At 44.6% G+C, this 14,839-nt stretch overlaps 1 protein-coding gene across 3 annotated transcripts in view; it reads left to right on the forward strand.

The window, feature by feature from the left end:
• LOC131490416 (piezo-type mechanosensitive ion channel component 2) overlaps positions 1-14,594 on the forward strand; it is a 470,949-nt gene extending 456,355 nt beyond the window's left edge. For all 3 annotated transcript variants that reach the window (XM_058692724.1, XM_058692725.1, XM_058692726.1), the window contains 7 exons: positions 3,967-4,155; positions 4,503-4,595; positions 6,145-6,317; positions 8,162-8,290; positions 9,474-9,553; positions 11,733-11,916; positions 13,014-14,594. In XM_058692724.1, the coding sequence (XP_058548707.1) occupies positions 3,967-4,155; positions 4,503-4,595; positions 6,145-6,317; positions 8,162-8,290; positions 9,474-9,553; positions 11,733-11,916; positions 13,014-13,266 (1,101 nt within the window). In that variant the 3' untranslated portion in view covers positions 13,267-14,594. The remainder of the gene's footprint in view (positions 1-3,966; positions 4,156-4,502; positions 4,596-6,144; positions 6,318-8,161; positions 8,291-9,473; positions 9,554-11,732; positions 11,917-13,013) is intronic.
• Positions 14,595-14,839: the final 245 nt, after the last annotated feature.

Genomic DNA, 14,839 nt, shown 5'->3' on the forward strand with positions numbered 1-14,839 from the left:
GCAAGATAACAGAGTTGAGACAGGTTGGCAAAAGCTCTAGTAAGCTTCAGTGGCATCTGAAGAACTTCCTAACAGTCAAAGCTACCCCATCACAGACTGGCTGCCTCAGGAGGTGGCCGCTGCCCAGAGGTGTCCACATACACACCGTCACACAGAGGAGAACTTACATCCCGAAACCTCTGTGCTGGGAAGCGTACGTCCTAGATCTATTCATTCAGCAGTTTATCATATCAGTTGTCTATTGCTGCTTATCAAACTACATCAAACTTAGTGGTTTAAAAATAACCACCGTTTTGGGGGCACTTGGGTGGCTTAGTTGGTTGAGTCTCTGACTTCGGCTCAGGTCATGTGGGTTTAAGCCCCACATTGGGCTCCCTGCTGTCAGCACAGAGCCCACTTCAGGTCCTCTGTCCCCTGATCTCTCTGCTCCTCCCCTGCTCGTGCTCTGTCTCTCAAAATAAATAAACTTTTAAAAATCACAACCATTTTCTTTGCTCACAATTCTGCGGGTCGGCAGTTTGGGCTGCATGTCGCTGGACAGACTTGCCCAGGGTCATCCTGTGGCTGCTGTTCCAGAGGGAGCAGGCACAGGCCAGAGAAAGGCCCGAGAGAGAAGCGGTTCAAGAGACAGGCAAGTGGAGAGGGTAATTTCGGAATAGAGAGGATCTGAACCTCTGTAGATGGCAAGGAAAAGAACAGTAGAAAAAAAGAAAAAGAGAAATTCTTAGCATGGAAGCCAAAGGATAAAGGTCTGGGTGGGGGCCTTGGGAAGCGTGGGACCAGAGACGTGGGTGAATAAGTTAGAAGTGGCAAAGAGGAGTGGCCATCCTACGGGAAGCTGGGGAAAGATGTGGTGAGCCGACTGCACACCACATAGCCTGGCTTCCGCATGAAGTAGACGAACTTATCTGTTGACAGCAGGAGGGAAGGACGGCATCCTAAAACCCAGAGCCTGTCCACTGAGCACTGGAAACCGTGAGATACTACTTCCTCTGGATGAATGGGAGGGGAGTCCTCAGGTGGGGGTTTCTGAATCAGAGCTCGCGTTACTGTCCCACATCGACACAGGGCCACCTTTCATGGGAGCAGCTGTGTCTGCCCCATTTGTTAGCTCTTACAAGCTTTTCACTGCCTTTGAGCCGACAGGTGACAACCATCTTTTTTTTTCAAGTTTTTTTTTTTAATGTTTATTCATTTTTGAGAGAGAGAAAGAGCCAGAGCGTGAGCGGGGGAGGGGCAGAGAGAGAGAGAGGGAGACACAGAATCTGAAGCAGGCTCCAGGCTCCGAGCTGTCAGCACAGAGCCCGACGCAGGGCTCGAACCCACAAACCGTGAGATCGTGACCTGAGCTGAAGTCAGATGCTTAACTGACTGAGCCACCCAGGCGCCCCGACAACCTTCTTAATACTCTAGTGAGGAAGTCACAGCCATTGCCCGTCATCCTTGTGAAGGACAGGGTTTGCTGTGCCCTAGAACACGAAGCATTCCTCCCCACAAAGTGTTTACGATTATTGTTGTCATTTTATCTTCAAGAAATAAAAAGCCTCATTTCAGTGTATCACCTTTGGTGATACATGCATCACCTCTACTTCAATATATACTTCTATCTTATGCTCAGTCGCTGGCTATTTCAGAATAAGAGCCTTTTAAATCACACGTAGTACAATTTGCTGAGAAACTTAGGTGTGTGGGAGGTCAGTGTCAGGGGAGTCCAAGCGAATCTGGCACACGTTTTTACTCCGTCCCATCAGAGACAGAAACGTTACCAGTGACCGTCTCTTGTCCAGTATAAAGCAGAAGAGTAAGCTGCTTTTAAAAGTAAATTTTCATGGGGCACCTGGGTGGCTCATTCGGTTAAGTGTCCGACTTCGGCTCAGGTCATGATCTGGCGGTTTGTGAGTTCGGGCCCCGTGTCGGGCTCTGTGCCCACGGCTCGGAGCCTGCAGCCTGCTTCAAGTTCTGTGTCTCCCTCTCTCTCTTCCCCTCCCCTGCTCGTACTCTGTCTCTCAAAAGTAAATAAATGTTAAAAGAAAAAATTTAAGTAACTTTTCTTGGGGATTCTTCCAAGTCGAATGTGCTGTGCTCCAGGGCCTTTATGAACTTTATGAAGCCAGAACAATTTCCTAAAAGGCAGAGTGTTGGCACAGGAGCACACACAAATGCAGGCCACTGGGTCCCAGTCCTCGTTTCCAATGATTTCCAGGCAGCCACGTCCCAAAACACTTTAGGAAGCTGATTGGAAATGTAGCCTGGAAGGTTATGCAAACTGGGAGACCCAGAAGAGCATTGACTTACCCAGGAAAGGGGTGACAGGCAGTGCAGGACAGGAAGGGGATGGTCCCTTTGAAAGGTGAAGGGGGAAGTAGCCTCAGAGTTAGAGAGAGGTCCAAAGGTCCTGGCCGTGTCCTGCCCCGGGGCTGAGCAGGAGAAGGGGGAGAACGGAGGGGGAGGTTCTGGGGATTTTAGCAGTGAGCCTCAAAGGGTGGCCTCCAGGAGAGGAACCGATATGGCACCACTACAGTCAGAAGAGACCCAGGCTGTTCTTAGCAGAGAAAAGTCTTGAACCAACAAAACACTTCGCCACCTTATGCCTGAGCGCTCCTGCGTGAGGATGAGAGGCCGCTTGTCTAAACTTGCCTCCCGGAGAAAAAGATGAAAAAGCAAGCCTGTGTGTGTGTGAATATATATCTGAAATTCTCCAATACTGCAGTTTTTCTTTTGCAATAGAAAATTATAATCAGTGGCCTCAAATTCCAGCGCAAAGATACTGAAATACAGTGCTGGATCTGAACATCATGCCCTAACTCGGAGCACAGCCACTGAGAGGCACTATCTCCTGAGCACAGAATCCATAATGCTGCCCATACTGGCTCCCGTGCCCCCACCCCCGTCCAGCCCCCGCCCTATACTTCCAGGCCTGACTTCAGCAATCACGGACGGCCAGGGCCCATAGAGCCATTGTAGCAGTGCTGGCTCCCAGACCTCTGTCCTTGTATGTCGCTTGTCACATGAGCTCAGCGCCTGCAGGCAGAATGTGGATGAGTTTTCCTTACCTCACCTCTAGTGAAATGAATGGCTGCCTCCTGAGGGATTGTGCCCCCCAGGATAAATCTCACAGCCAGGCTGGGGAGTGGGGGTAACCCCCATATTGTGTGTGCAGCCCAGCTTCAGGGGCTGACCCTGGAAGGCAAAAAGGTCACGGAGAAGCAACATTTAAGCCAGGATTACACGCGCATATCTGAAGCCCTCTTGATTCCGGACAGCAAAGCTGGCTCCTGGTGCCTTGCTTAGGAGCAGTGCTTGGTGGGTCCCTAACAAAGCTGATGGAAGTGATCCCATCCCTACCAAACGCACTGCTTTTGTAGGAGAGAGCAGGTCCCTCACGTGACGCACACTTCTGCCACCACCCCCAGTTCCTGCTGTTCAGCACAGCCCCCGCTGAGGACCCGCGTGGAGTCCTGGCGGCCGAGAGAGAGGGCTCTTCTGACCGTACAGATCTTATTGCAGGGCTTGAACCACACTGCCTTCTGACAACGTGTGTCATGAATGAAGTGAGAAACTTTTTTCCACCCGCCAAGAGCAGGTGGTTGATAGGCACAGCTTTGGAATATTCAGGAATTTGCAGTAAAATGTCTTTCTCCCACATGATCCCTTGAGAGCAGAGGCTTTGTTCAGCGGTATTTGATCCATCGGTCCATAGGTTCATCACCAGCCAAAACCAACACAGTTTTAAGGAGAAAGTCCCTCGGGTCCATTGGTCCCTCGTGGCACCACCGTGGGGACGTGTTGGGTGCTCATTAGAGCTTCACATCACTACTTAATTTCGTAGAGTGGCCTGAGCGAACTGAGCAGAATCAGGACTCAGTCGGGTCCCGCGGCAAGAGCGCGCACCCCTCCTCCCCGACCCAGACCCCGCCGGCGTCTCGGGGCCAGAAGCCTGAGCCCGGTGTGACCCCTCTGTTGCAGAGATACCCGCAGCCCCGGGGGCAGAAGAAGAAGAAAGTGGTGAAGTATGGCATGGGAGGCATGATCATCGTTCTGCTCATCTGCATTGTCTGGTTTCCCCTTCTCTTCATGTCCTTGATCAAATCTGTGGCGGGGGTCATCAACCAGCCCCTGGACGTCTCGGTCACAATCACCCTGGGAGGGTACCAGGTAACCGCTGTGCACCTCCCCCAGGGCTCACTCACCTGCCGGCGCCTTTCCCAATAAACAGCCACAGGATGTGGAGTTAGCTTTGGTGCTCCACATTCCTCCCTACATTTCGGCTGGTCAGCAAATACGTGATGTATGAGATAAGTAAAGCACCGAAGACAGTGAAAGAATCGTTTTGTTCTGGTTGGGTAATCACTTCAAAAAGAGATCTCTGAGGCCAGCTGCCCTCGGGTGCCCGGCGGGGGGGGGAGGGGGGGTGATAACGCGGCGGAAATATTGTTCTTTTAACCCAGGACGCAGAGACGGGCCTTGGAGGGCTAACGGCACCTTGTTTCTTTGTTTTCCAGCCTATTTTCACAATGAGTGCACAGCAAAGCCAGTTGAAAGTTATGGATCAGCCCAAGTTTAATAAATTTATGAAAGCTTTTTCTAGGGACACTGTAAGTAAATGCATGTAGTAGAGCTCTGTGAAGACCTTTCTAGACGAAAGGTGAGCTTACTGCTTGTCATTTTGTTCACTCCTCTTTTGTAGCCTGTGGTGGTGGGAGGGACTTGTCAGGGGTTACCAGGGGTTCGCAGCGCATTTCTGGCCACTGGCCCCTTCGATACTCTGAGCCATTATGTCCGTATCATTGGATATGTGTTAATAAACGTAATTGTAATTCGGGACATTTTAATGTAAGCTTAACAGATGTAGGTCCTCTTTCATATTTTTAATTTTTTTTTTTAATTGTAGTAGATACTGACCCCTTTGATGGGTAGGTCTAATCTGAGAATCTATACTAAGGGAGTCATTCAAAATGTTGGAAAAGCTCTATGCAGGCCCTTGCTTGTGCTGGCATTCTCTGCATTAGTAAAAGCTGGAAGCCACTGAGGGCTTCATAACTAGGGACCGGTTAAATAAGTTATAGCAAATGTATCAAGTGAATTTGATAGGCACTGGCTTCCCTAGGGCGTCGGCGTGCATTTTATTTACGTGCTATGTCGTCTGAATATTTTCCGAGCAGCGTCTTTCATAATACAAAATAGTCATTGCAGAGACTCTGCATGGCGTGAACATTTCTCAAGATAAAACCTAAGTGAAAAAGGACACACATTCCTATTTTTTAAATTAAAACAAATGAAATCTACATGTCCTACCATATATCACAGCGGTGATGCCCTGGTGGTAAAGTTGTGGCTGATGTATTCTCTTCCCTACATTACAAACTTTTAATCACATGATAAATCGAGCTTTCAGAATTAAAATTTGCCTTACAAATAATACTTTGTATTTAAAGAAAATGATTAGACACACAGATGCTTATCTCCTTTATAAAATTATCAGCCTCTAATGCACACTGCCAAAACTAATCTTGAGGGATGTGCAGCTGTGAGACAGGACCAGGATATTGTGGGTGGATTAAATTTGACTGGGTGGTGAGAGGGAACACCCCAATAGTTGATACACTTCCTTCTTAATGGGGAGGAAAATGACACCAAGTCATTTGTCTTTTCTTTATTGATGAGTTGGGATGATCCCATAGCTGTATTGGCGCGGCAACATCACCAAGATTGCTCCACGGCACTCGGGCTGCCCATCCCTGTGGGGAGGGGAACAGAATAGTGCGATAGAGCATGAAGACCGTGCACTGTAAAAATTGCCCTTCCTTACTAAGAATTCCCCTTCATGTAGCCAGTTACAAAGAAGAGTAATCACTGTTTTTGTACATCACCACAGGGGGCACATGGGTGGCTCAGTCGGTTGGGCCTCTGACTTCGGCTCAGGTTATGTGATCTCAAAGTTGGTGGGTTCGAGCCCCACGTCGGGCTCTGTGCTGACAGCTCGGAGGCTGGAGCCTGCTTCAGATTCTGTCTCCCTCTCTCTCTGCCCCTCCCCTGCTCACGCTGTGTCTCTCTCTCAAAAATAAACAAACATTTTTTTTTAATTTTATTTGTACATCACCATATATATGATCTATTTATGCATGTGTATTTGTGCACATACAGGGTGCTATGCAATTTCTGGAAAATTATGAAAAAGAAGACATAACTGTAGCAGAACTGGAAGGAAACTCAAATTCTTTGTGGACCATCAGCCCTCCCAGTAAGCAGAAAATGATAAGCGAACTCATGGACCCCAATAGTAGCTTCTCTGTTGTTTTTTCATGGAGTATTCAGAGGTAGTTACTGTATTTCCATGCATAATTTCCCCTTTCCCCCCAATCTAAACTCGGGGTGGGGGTGGGTGGATAGAAGTAAAGAAAAAGTTGATGGATGTGGTTTATAGCTGACATTACACTTTGGGAACATTCATTCGATGCTACAGCTAACATCTGTGTTTACTAAATAACAGTTTGCCTAGGAATCTCTGACAAAAATAAGAACTTCTTAGTTTTCCTTTTTTCTACTCCAGTTTTTAAAGAGAGGCTGGCAGTGAGTTTTGTGAATGAGAGAGAGAGAGAGAGGTAAAGCAAAAAGAAAAAGTGTCATGACTTATAAAATGAAATGGTCTGGATGATTGTAAGATTTCCCTGATCTAAGATTTGGTCTGAGCAATAAAGAATTGGCAGTCTCGGGAACCCGAATTCTCACTCGAATCCCTCCAACGTAGGGAGGTCCTGTCAGATCTTTTCTCTAAGCAGGAGATGTGAGAGCAGCCTGGGAGTCCCAAGATGGGGAGAGCTGAGAGAGATTCCTTCTCACCTAACCTGAGCCCATGGCCAGCACGTGGCCACTACTGCACTTGTTGATCTGTGTTAAGTTTGTATTTAAATTCAGTTAGTTAACATGCAGCGTAATATTACTTTCAGCTGTACAGCATAGGGATTCTTCACTTCCATCCAACACCCGGTGCACCTCACAAGTGCCCTCCTTAATCCCCATCACCTATTTCACCCATCCCCCCACCCACCTCCCCTCTGGTAAGCGTCAGTTTGTTCTCTGTGGTTAAGAGTCCCTTTCCTGGTTTGCCTCTCTCTTTTTTTCCCCTTTGCTCACTTGTTTTGTTTCTTAAATCCTGCACATGAGCGAAATCATATGGCATTTTTCTTTCTCTGACAGACTTATTTTGCTTAACATAATACTCTCTAGCTCCATCCATGTCTGTGCAAATGACAAGATTTCATTCCTTTTTACCACTGAGTAATATTCCATACACACACACACCCCCCACATCTTCCTTATCCATTCATGAGCGTGTCTTAAGAAAAGTTCTTGCATTCAGAAGCCCAATGTGCTAGTGAAGCAATCGGGGAACCTCAACACAATACATTAGTTGGTTGGCTTAGTGTTTGTTTGTTTGTATTTGTCATAGTCTTGTGACTCAGGATTCTATGCCAGCAGTCAAGTGATAGGTTCATTGGGTTCATGGTTCCTGGCTTCTAGGATAAAATTAAGAAAGAATTATGATAGGTACAGAAGAAGGCTTCTCCAATCTAAAGTGAATTTACAAAGAAACAGTAAAGAAATATCTGAAAGGGGGCTGTTCAGAATTGAAAGAACTCTTTCTTTCATTTTATTTCCTCCTTTAGAACATCCCAAATTCCTCACATGAAATTCTGTACTGCCAAAATTCACTTTCTAGCCTTTTCTTTGAAGAGCTACCAAAATAATAATAATAATAAATAATAACAACATTAAAGATCAACTCTTGATGGAACATTCTTTTAAAAGCATGGATTCTATTAGTCACCATGGAGACTAACCTCACTAGATTAATATAAAAAAGTGTTTCAGAAACTCATTATCAGAGCATCAAGACGGTTTCTCTTCTAGTCAACAGACTCTGCCCTCTCACCTGCCATCTGTTTTAAAGGTGTTTGTGGCCTCCCCGGGCTTTACTAACTTGGTTGTCTAAGAAGCTGGACGTAAAGGTGAGGTGGACAGAAAAGGTTGGGGGTGACAGTTGTGGATCCAAGGAAGACTTGGTGAGATTAATAAAATGAAGAGTCAAGTGAATTTTTGAACGTCTCTTCTAGACTTCCAAGTAATCACTGACATTGAGCCTTTTTATTTCTCTTCACAGAAACATGAGTTTGGGTGCAAAGGCAGAAATTGCAACCGATAAGCTTTCTTTTCCTCTTAAAAATACCACACGAGAGCATATAGCTAAAATGATAGCCGGCAACAACACGGAAAGTTCAAGAACACCGGTGTAAGTGATTGCTCCTGTTAATTAGCTTTAATTGATGGATATATCTGGTACAAAATCTGCATCTGCAAACTCACGTATACCAGAAATGCAACTTTCTTCAGTAACTCAAGTGAATCTCTACTTGGAGGCCTCATTGTGTTACGTTAAGGCAGCTCTGTTTTCCTCCCCCGGTACTCTGTCCACCTAGCCCTGGGAGTACTGACCTTGTTCCTGGGTAGCAAACTTTGCTCTTATCTGACCATAATCACCAAAAGCCAGATTAAGCCCCTGGGATACCCCTCTTCTACTATTGCTCCTGGCCTGGGGTCATTGAATGGATGGGAGATGAGGGGAAGATAAGGGGTAAAAGGAAATTTGGGGGGGGGGATCTACATCTTAATATATTCTCCTGCCATGTAAGTACTCCACTTCAAACAGATATAAGCTGTGATGTCTAGATTCTAAGCAGGAGGGGGGAAAAAATGCTATTGGTGCAAAACCACTAAATGAAGTATTCCAGACGTCCACCAGCCAATGCCTAGTTCTGACCTCCAGTCTGCCTTGGCCCCACTTTAATGCAGTGAATATAAGCCGACATGATGCAGTCCTCAGACGTGCTCCCTACGACAGCCTTTGTTAATCACTAAAGTTGAAGGAACCTCAAAGACTGTCAGTTCCTCCCCCATTATTTCATGAGAGAACAGGCAGGCCTAGAAAGACACAGCGACCTGCTCAGGTCACTTAGCTTGTCCTTGGCAGAGGGAGGGTTAGGTCCAGGCCACTAGTTCTCCCCTCAAGCCTCAGTCTTGTCCTAGATAGATTCATGCTGTCCACTTGATTATAGATATATCTAGAGAGAGAGAGAGTACAGACCTAGATCCTAGCAAGAAAACAGTCCCTTGCTTCAGAAACAGTCACAGACATGGAAAATCTCTGTAGCAGTTTTCAAGTCATAAACTGCTCATGTACAGAGTTTACTTGAGTATTCGAATAGAAACAGGTAAAATTTTTTTGGCTTCAGAGAATTCTAGTTATAATGGAACCCATAAATTGCGATGACATCACATTGTATACATATACAAAGATTCACCATTATCGTTTGATATGAGGTCAAAGTAGCAACAAAAAAATCAATTTTATGTGGGTAAAACAACTAAAACTTAATTACGCTTCCCCTCCTTTTTTTTTTTTTTTTAACATACAGGACTATAGAAAAGATCTACCCATATTACGTGAAAGCACCTAGTGATTCGAATTCAAAACCTATAAAGCAACTTTTGTCTGGTAAGGCTGAGAAGGAATTATTTAAGAACTTTTTTTTAACCTTCTTTTATTCAACTTCTACAGTTTGCATTTTCAACCTTTCTCGAGCTTCTTTCCAGTTTTCTGTCTCTGTGACACAGAGCTTATAGGAAGCATGAGACTCCCAGCTGCGTTCCACAGCCAGAAGGAATCAGTCAGTCACCAGAAGCCATATTCTTCATTGTTTTCATTGATATAGAACTTGATGGGCTTAAATCCACATTTAGTGCCTTAGTCTGTTTACTTGTTTCTATTAACATCCATATCTTGGGCAGAAAATGGCCTCATGCAGTATTAAATATGAAGGCCCCACGATAAGAGCAATAAAAAGGTAGCAGGAAATGTGCGTGATTCAGCCCAAGGGTCGTTAAGTATCAACAGTAGTCCCTAGGGACTGTATTTACCCCAAATAACAGAGATGGTAGTAAGATGATGCTTTGGAATTCTTAAGCATTAATTATGAAGCATTGTTTGACTTCATCAGTTGCCTGGACAAGAACAGATGGGTATGGATGGTAAAAGAAGAAGGACAGTGCAGTATATATCCAAGTCACATTCATTCCTTTGCCAGCATGGGTTGCTCATTGTCACCAGGCAGTATGCCAGGCACTGGAGACGAGGTTCTACATGGTTCATGTTTAGCTGGAAAGATGGAGATTGCGTAGGTAAACAGGTAGACGCCCCCATGGAGATCTCAAGAAGTAGAGGCAGCATAGAGGTTCCGAAGACAAGTGGGGGCGGGCCCCCACATCTCTATGCATTTCTTCCTCACGAGGTTCAGCCTGTGAAGGCCCCCTTCCCCACACCACAGGTCTTGGTGTTCTCAGGTCCTGCCAACGCAACAACTTCTCTGATTAGCTTTACTGAGTTCTCTCTGATCTTTACCATAAGGCCTATTTAGCGTACGTTGGTGGTTATCACCAGTTTACAAAGGGGGAACCAAGGCCCAGTGTGTGAATTACTCAGCAAAGGTTATACAACCAGTACGTGGACAAACTAGATCCAAACATGGGCCAGATGTCCCCCTTCAGAACGCTCTAGACTTCAGAACCAAGGTTCTTTTTCTTCCTGAGCATTCTCAGTGGCTCACATTCTTCTTGAGGAGGGGTTTCTTTATCTTTGTGAGTCTCCTGCCTCACGCTCCATCCATCCATCCATCCATCCATCCAATAGACTTACATTGCCACACACTGTCCTAGATTCCCTTGATCTAGGAATTTAGCAGGAAATAATGCAGCCACGGCCCCCACCCTCACAGAGTTTATAGTCCACCACCATGATTCTCAGTGGAGGCCGTATTATCATTGGCAGTGGTGGTATTTTCTTAGAAAGGCCTACACAGAGAACTCCAAGCTTTCTGTTGGCCCTTTTACTGTTTTATATTCACCCTAAGCTCCAACACAAGCAATCATTAACCACACATCATGGGTTTTCAGAACTTTCCTGAGCTTCATGCCATCAATCCTTCCTGAAATAACCTCCTCTCCCTCTCCATCTCCACTTTACTGATGTTCTCAGCAAAATTCAACTCAGAAGTCGTCTCATCTGGGAAGCCCTCATGGATCCTACCAACCAGAATTGTTCTCTCCTTGTCAGCACAGGTCTAATAGTGGTTGCCACGTGCCCATAAGTTGTGCTCATGTACATGGCCTGTTCCCATTGAGATATGGAATTGTGCTGTATTCAACTCTGTAACCCCTGATCACCTAACAGAGGGCCTTCCTCCCAGAAGACACTCAATAAATGCTAGTAATATGATTGGATTAGTCAAGTCAATAAAAAGTCAGTGATTTGGGTTTTTAAATGTCTAACTAGTTGCTTAGAATTATTAGCAAAGAAATATACTCACGTATATTAAGCGCGTGTGATACTCACATATATACTCACGTATATATCACGTGGGTCTTCGCTCTCTCCCTGTGATATGGCTGCCATGCTCACTTAGCAACAGTGAGCGTCCTCTTTAGTGACAAGGAGAAACCTTATGCACACCTGCGGCCCACTTTTCTTTCTCCACTCACACCGTTAACATGTGCCCTACTCATCTTGGCATCACACGCTACGGATAGTGGTAATCAGGTTCTGCCATCTGACAATTGTTTACGTGCATTGAATCTTAATATGCTTATGCTAACTTGGTTTCATTTCTCTCATCTTGCAGAAAATAACTTCATGAATATCACCATCATTTTGTCCAGAGACAATACAAGTAAATCTAACAGTGAGTGGTGGGTTCTCAACCTGACTGGAAACAGAATATACAATCAGCACGCTCAGGCCTTGGAACTGGTGGTCTTCAATGACAAAGTCAGCCCGCCCAGTCTGGGGTTCCTGGCTGGCTATGGGTAAGGACGCATTTCAGTTAGCAGTCACAAGAGCCTACTTCTGTGTCATATAAAGTTGATGGGAAGCTTTGTACCTTCCTAAAATTCTTGAACTTAACAGCTGCAGTGTTAAAATTCATAGATCATTGGCCCTTCAAGAACCAGAGTCCCAAAGAAGTCAAAATTCCTGGGGTGAATAACACCATTAAGGACAGGACTAGAAGTCATATTTCTGGTTTCTTGACTCCACGTCTTCCTGTTACGTTTGATGTAATTCAATGTTTAAACTTAGAAATTGGTGTAGGGTTATCTCTTTTCCGTATAGATTGCCTTCTGACCTGAGCAGATGCTCAGTCAAGCATCGCAATTTTGGACATGGTCCAATGTCCAAAATGGTCTGATGCTATCATTTCACCGTGTTCTGATGCTTACATTCTAAGACACATGCATCCCCTACAAGACATGAAAGTCTGTTAAGAAGTCAATGTCTATGCAGAATTATAGTATTAACATAAATAGCTGGTGCAGAAAAGTATATATAGTACAATTGCATTTCTATCAAGTATATCATGCGGTTTCTTTATATAATATTTGCAGTAAAACCCCCTGAAGTTCATGCATGAGACTACTAGCATTGGTTGTTTCCAGAATTGAGATTTTTTTGACACTTTTATTTTTCAAGTCTTACAGCACTGTAATGTATAAAGTGTGTTTACACAAGGAATATGAATTACCTTTTTTAAAAAAAATTTTTTTTAATGTTTATTGTTTTTGAGAGAGAGAGAGAGAGAGCCAGAGAGCAAGCAGGGAAGGGGCAGAGAGAGAGAGATGGAAACACAGAATCGGAAGCAGGCTCCAGGCTCTGAGCTGTCAGCACAGAGCCCTATGCAGGGCTTGAACTCACAGACCGCAAGATCATGACCTGAGCTGAAGTTGGCTGCTTACCCAGCTGAGCCACCCAGGTGCCCCTGAATTACCTTTTTAATAAACAGAGTAAATGTTTTCACCAAAGGGAAAAACTCTAGAGAAATTTTGTTATTTTTTTCTTTTAGACGTGTTCTATTAACTGTGTTTAACTGGTAGATACAATTTCTAGCTACCTTTTTTTTTCCCCCCAGTATCATGGGATTGTATGCTTCGGTTGTCCTTGTGATTGGGAAATTTGTCCGTGAATTCTTCAGTGGGATTTCTCACTCCATCATGTTTGAAGAGCTTCCAAATGTGGACCGAATTCTGAAGTTGTGCACAGATATTTTTTTAGTTCGAGAGACAGGGGAGCTGGAACTCGAGGAAGATCTCTATGCCAAATTAATATTCCTGTACCGCTCACCAGAAACCATGATCAAATGGACTAGAGAAAAAACAAATTGATGCTTTAAGACACAGACTGCAGATCAAATTAACATTTGAATTTAAAAAAAAGCACAATATCCTCATAAGAGCTAAGCATTTCTAGTTGGATGGAAGTGGTTTCTCTTCTGACAGGTGGTCAAAAGGAGCTGACTTCCTTCTGCAGTCTAAGCTACCTTGTAAATGAAGGCGCTGTTGAAAATGTTATTTGTAATTCCATTTCTCCAAAATCAGGGCTATTTGTTTTATGATATAGTCAACAGTGTCTTGCATTCTAATTGACGATGCAAAGGAATCATTTATGGGTCTCCTCCCTCAGAGAAACAGGAGAGAAGAAGGGAAAAGGAAAGTTGCCCATGGTTTTCTGTGCGGAGCCCGCACACTTCCTGAAGAGACGCTCTAGTTCAGTAGGCCGCACCCTGTTGCCAACGGGGAAGCTGCCGTGGGGAGAACAGATGGGCCTCAGCATGCCCCGAAAATACGCAACAGCAATAGGAGGCTGAAACTCCTGAAGAGATTTCTGGGGCAGTGGGGGGGGGGGGGGGGAGGGGAACAAGAGAGGGAGCCAAAGACCCATGAAGATACCAGTGGACGAACGAGCCTCATTCTAAGCAAAAAGTTAACATTAGTGACACTCTTACTGCCTTATCTTAACTGAAGACTAGTAAAAAAAAAAAAAAAAATCTTTCCATTAAACACCAGTGACTTCTCAGGAAAAAAGAAAAAAAAAAAGCAGCAAAACAAACATGGGGACACCGGTTTTGTCGAGGCCCAGCAAATGACTCGCTTCTGTGGTGGCTGTTATGCTTCAGAGTTCTGCTCCTCCTCAGACACAGGCTCCAAGTAAAAGCATGAAAATGGCACCCAGCTGGGTGTGGAAATCTCTGACTCTGTAACTCTTTCCCAACTGAGGTCATGAACGCCCTTCTACCTTTCTCCCCATCCCTCAACACGCTTTTTCCCATTTCGATGATTTAAGGCAATGGTTTTTTCCAGTATGTGACATTTTCCTTCCTGTTTTTCAGGTATATCGAAGAGTTTACATATTCCAATTCACATTTTTACATCTGAGACGGGTTTTTTAAGTTCATAGTTATGGAAGAAATATGTATATTGAGCTTGGGGAAATAAAAAAAACGGCCTTTTCTTAAATTATTATTATTGGTAATACAACCTCTTCATTAAATAACAATGTAGCATGAAAATTTATGATTCAAATGTAGTTTTCATTCTGTATTAAAATACAGTTTCTGAGGAGTCATTAAATGGACTAGAACATGTCCAAAAAAATGATCCTATGTAGTCTGGGTTCAGGACTGACTTAAAATAAAGCACATCTTGCAAAGCCATTTCAAGAATAGTCTTCATTCTGCCTCCTTTGTGTGAAGTAGGAAAAAATTACTATTTTCAATACTGTGTACAAGGAGTTAAAAAAAATCATGGTAAGGGAATATGGAGCTTTAAAAAAAAAACAGAGATCAGACGGTGTTCGGTGTCTTCTAGAGAACTGGTGCATATTTTTCTTCAGGCGGCGGGAAAGCCAGCGTACTTCCCACCCTGTGGCAATCAGCTCCTCCATTCGTAGCAGTAAACT

The sequence above is a fragment of the Neofelis nebulosa genome, chromosome 11 (assembly GCF_028018385.1).
Source record: "Neofelis nebulosa isolate mNeoNeb1 chromosome 11, mNeoNeb1.pri, whole genome shotgun sequence".
NCBI lineage: Eukaryota > Metazoa > Chordata > Mammalia > Carnivora > Felidae > Neofelis > Neofelis nebulosa.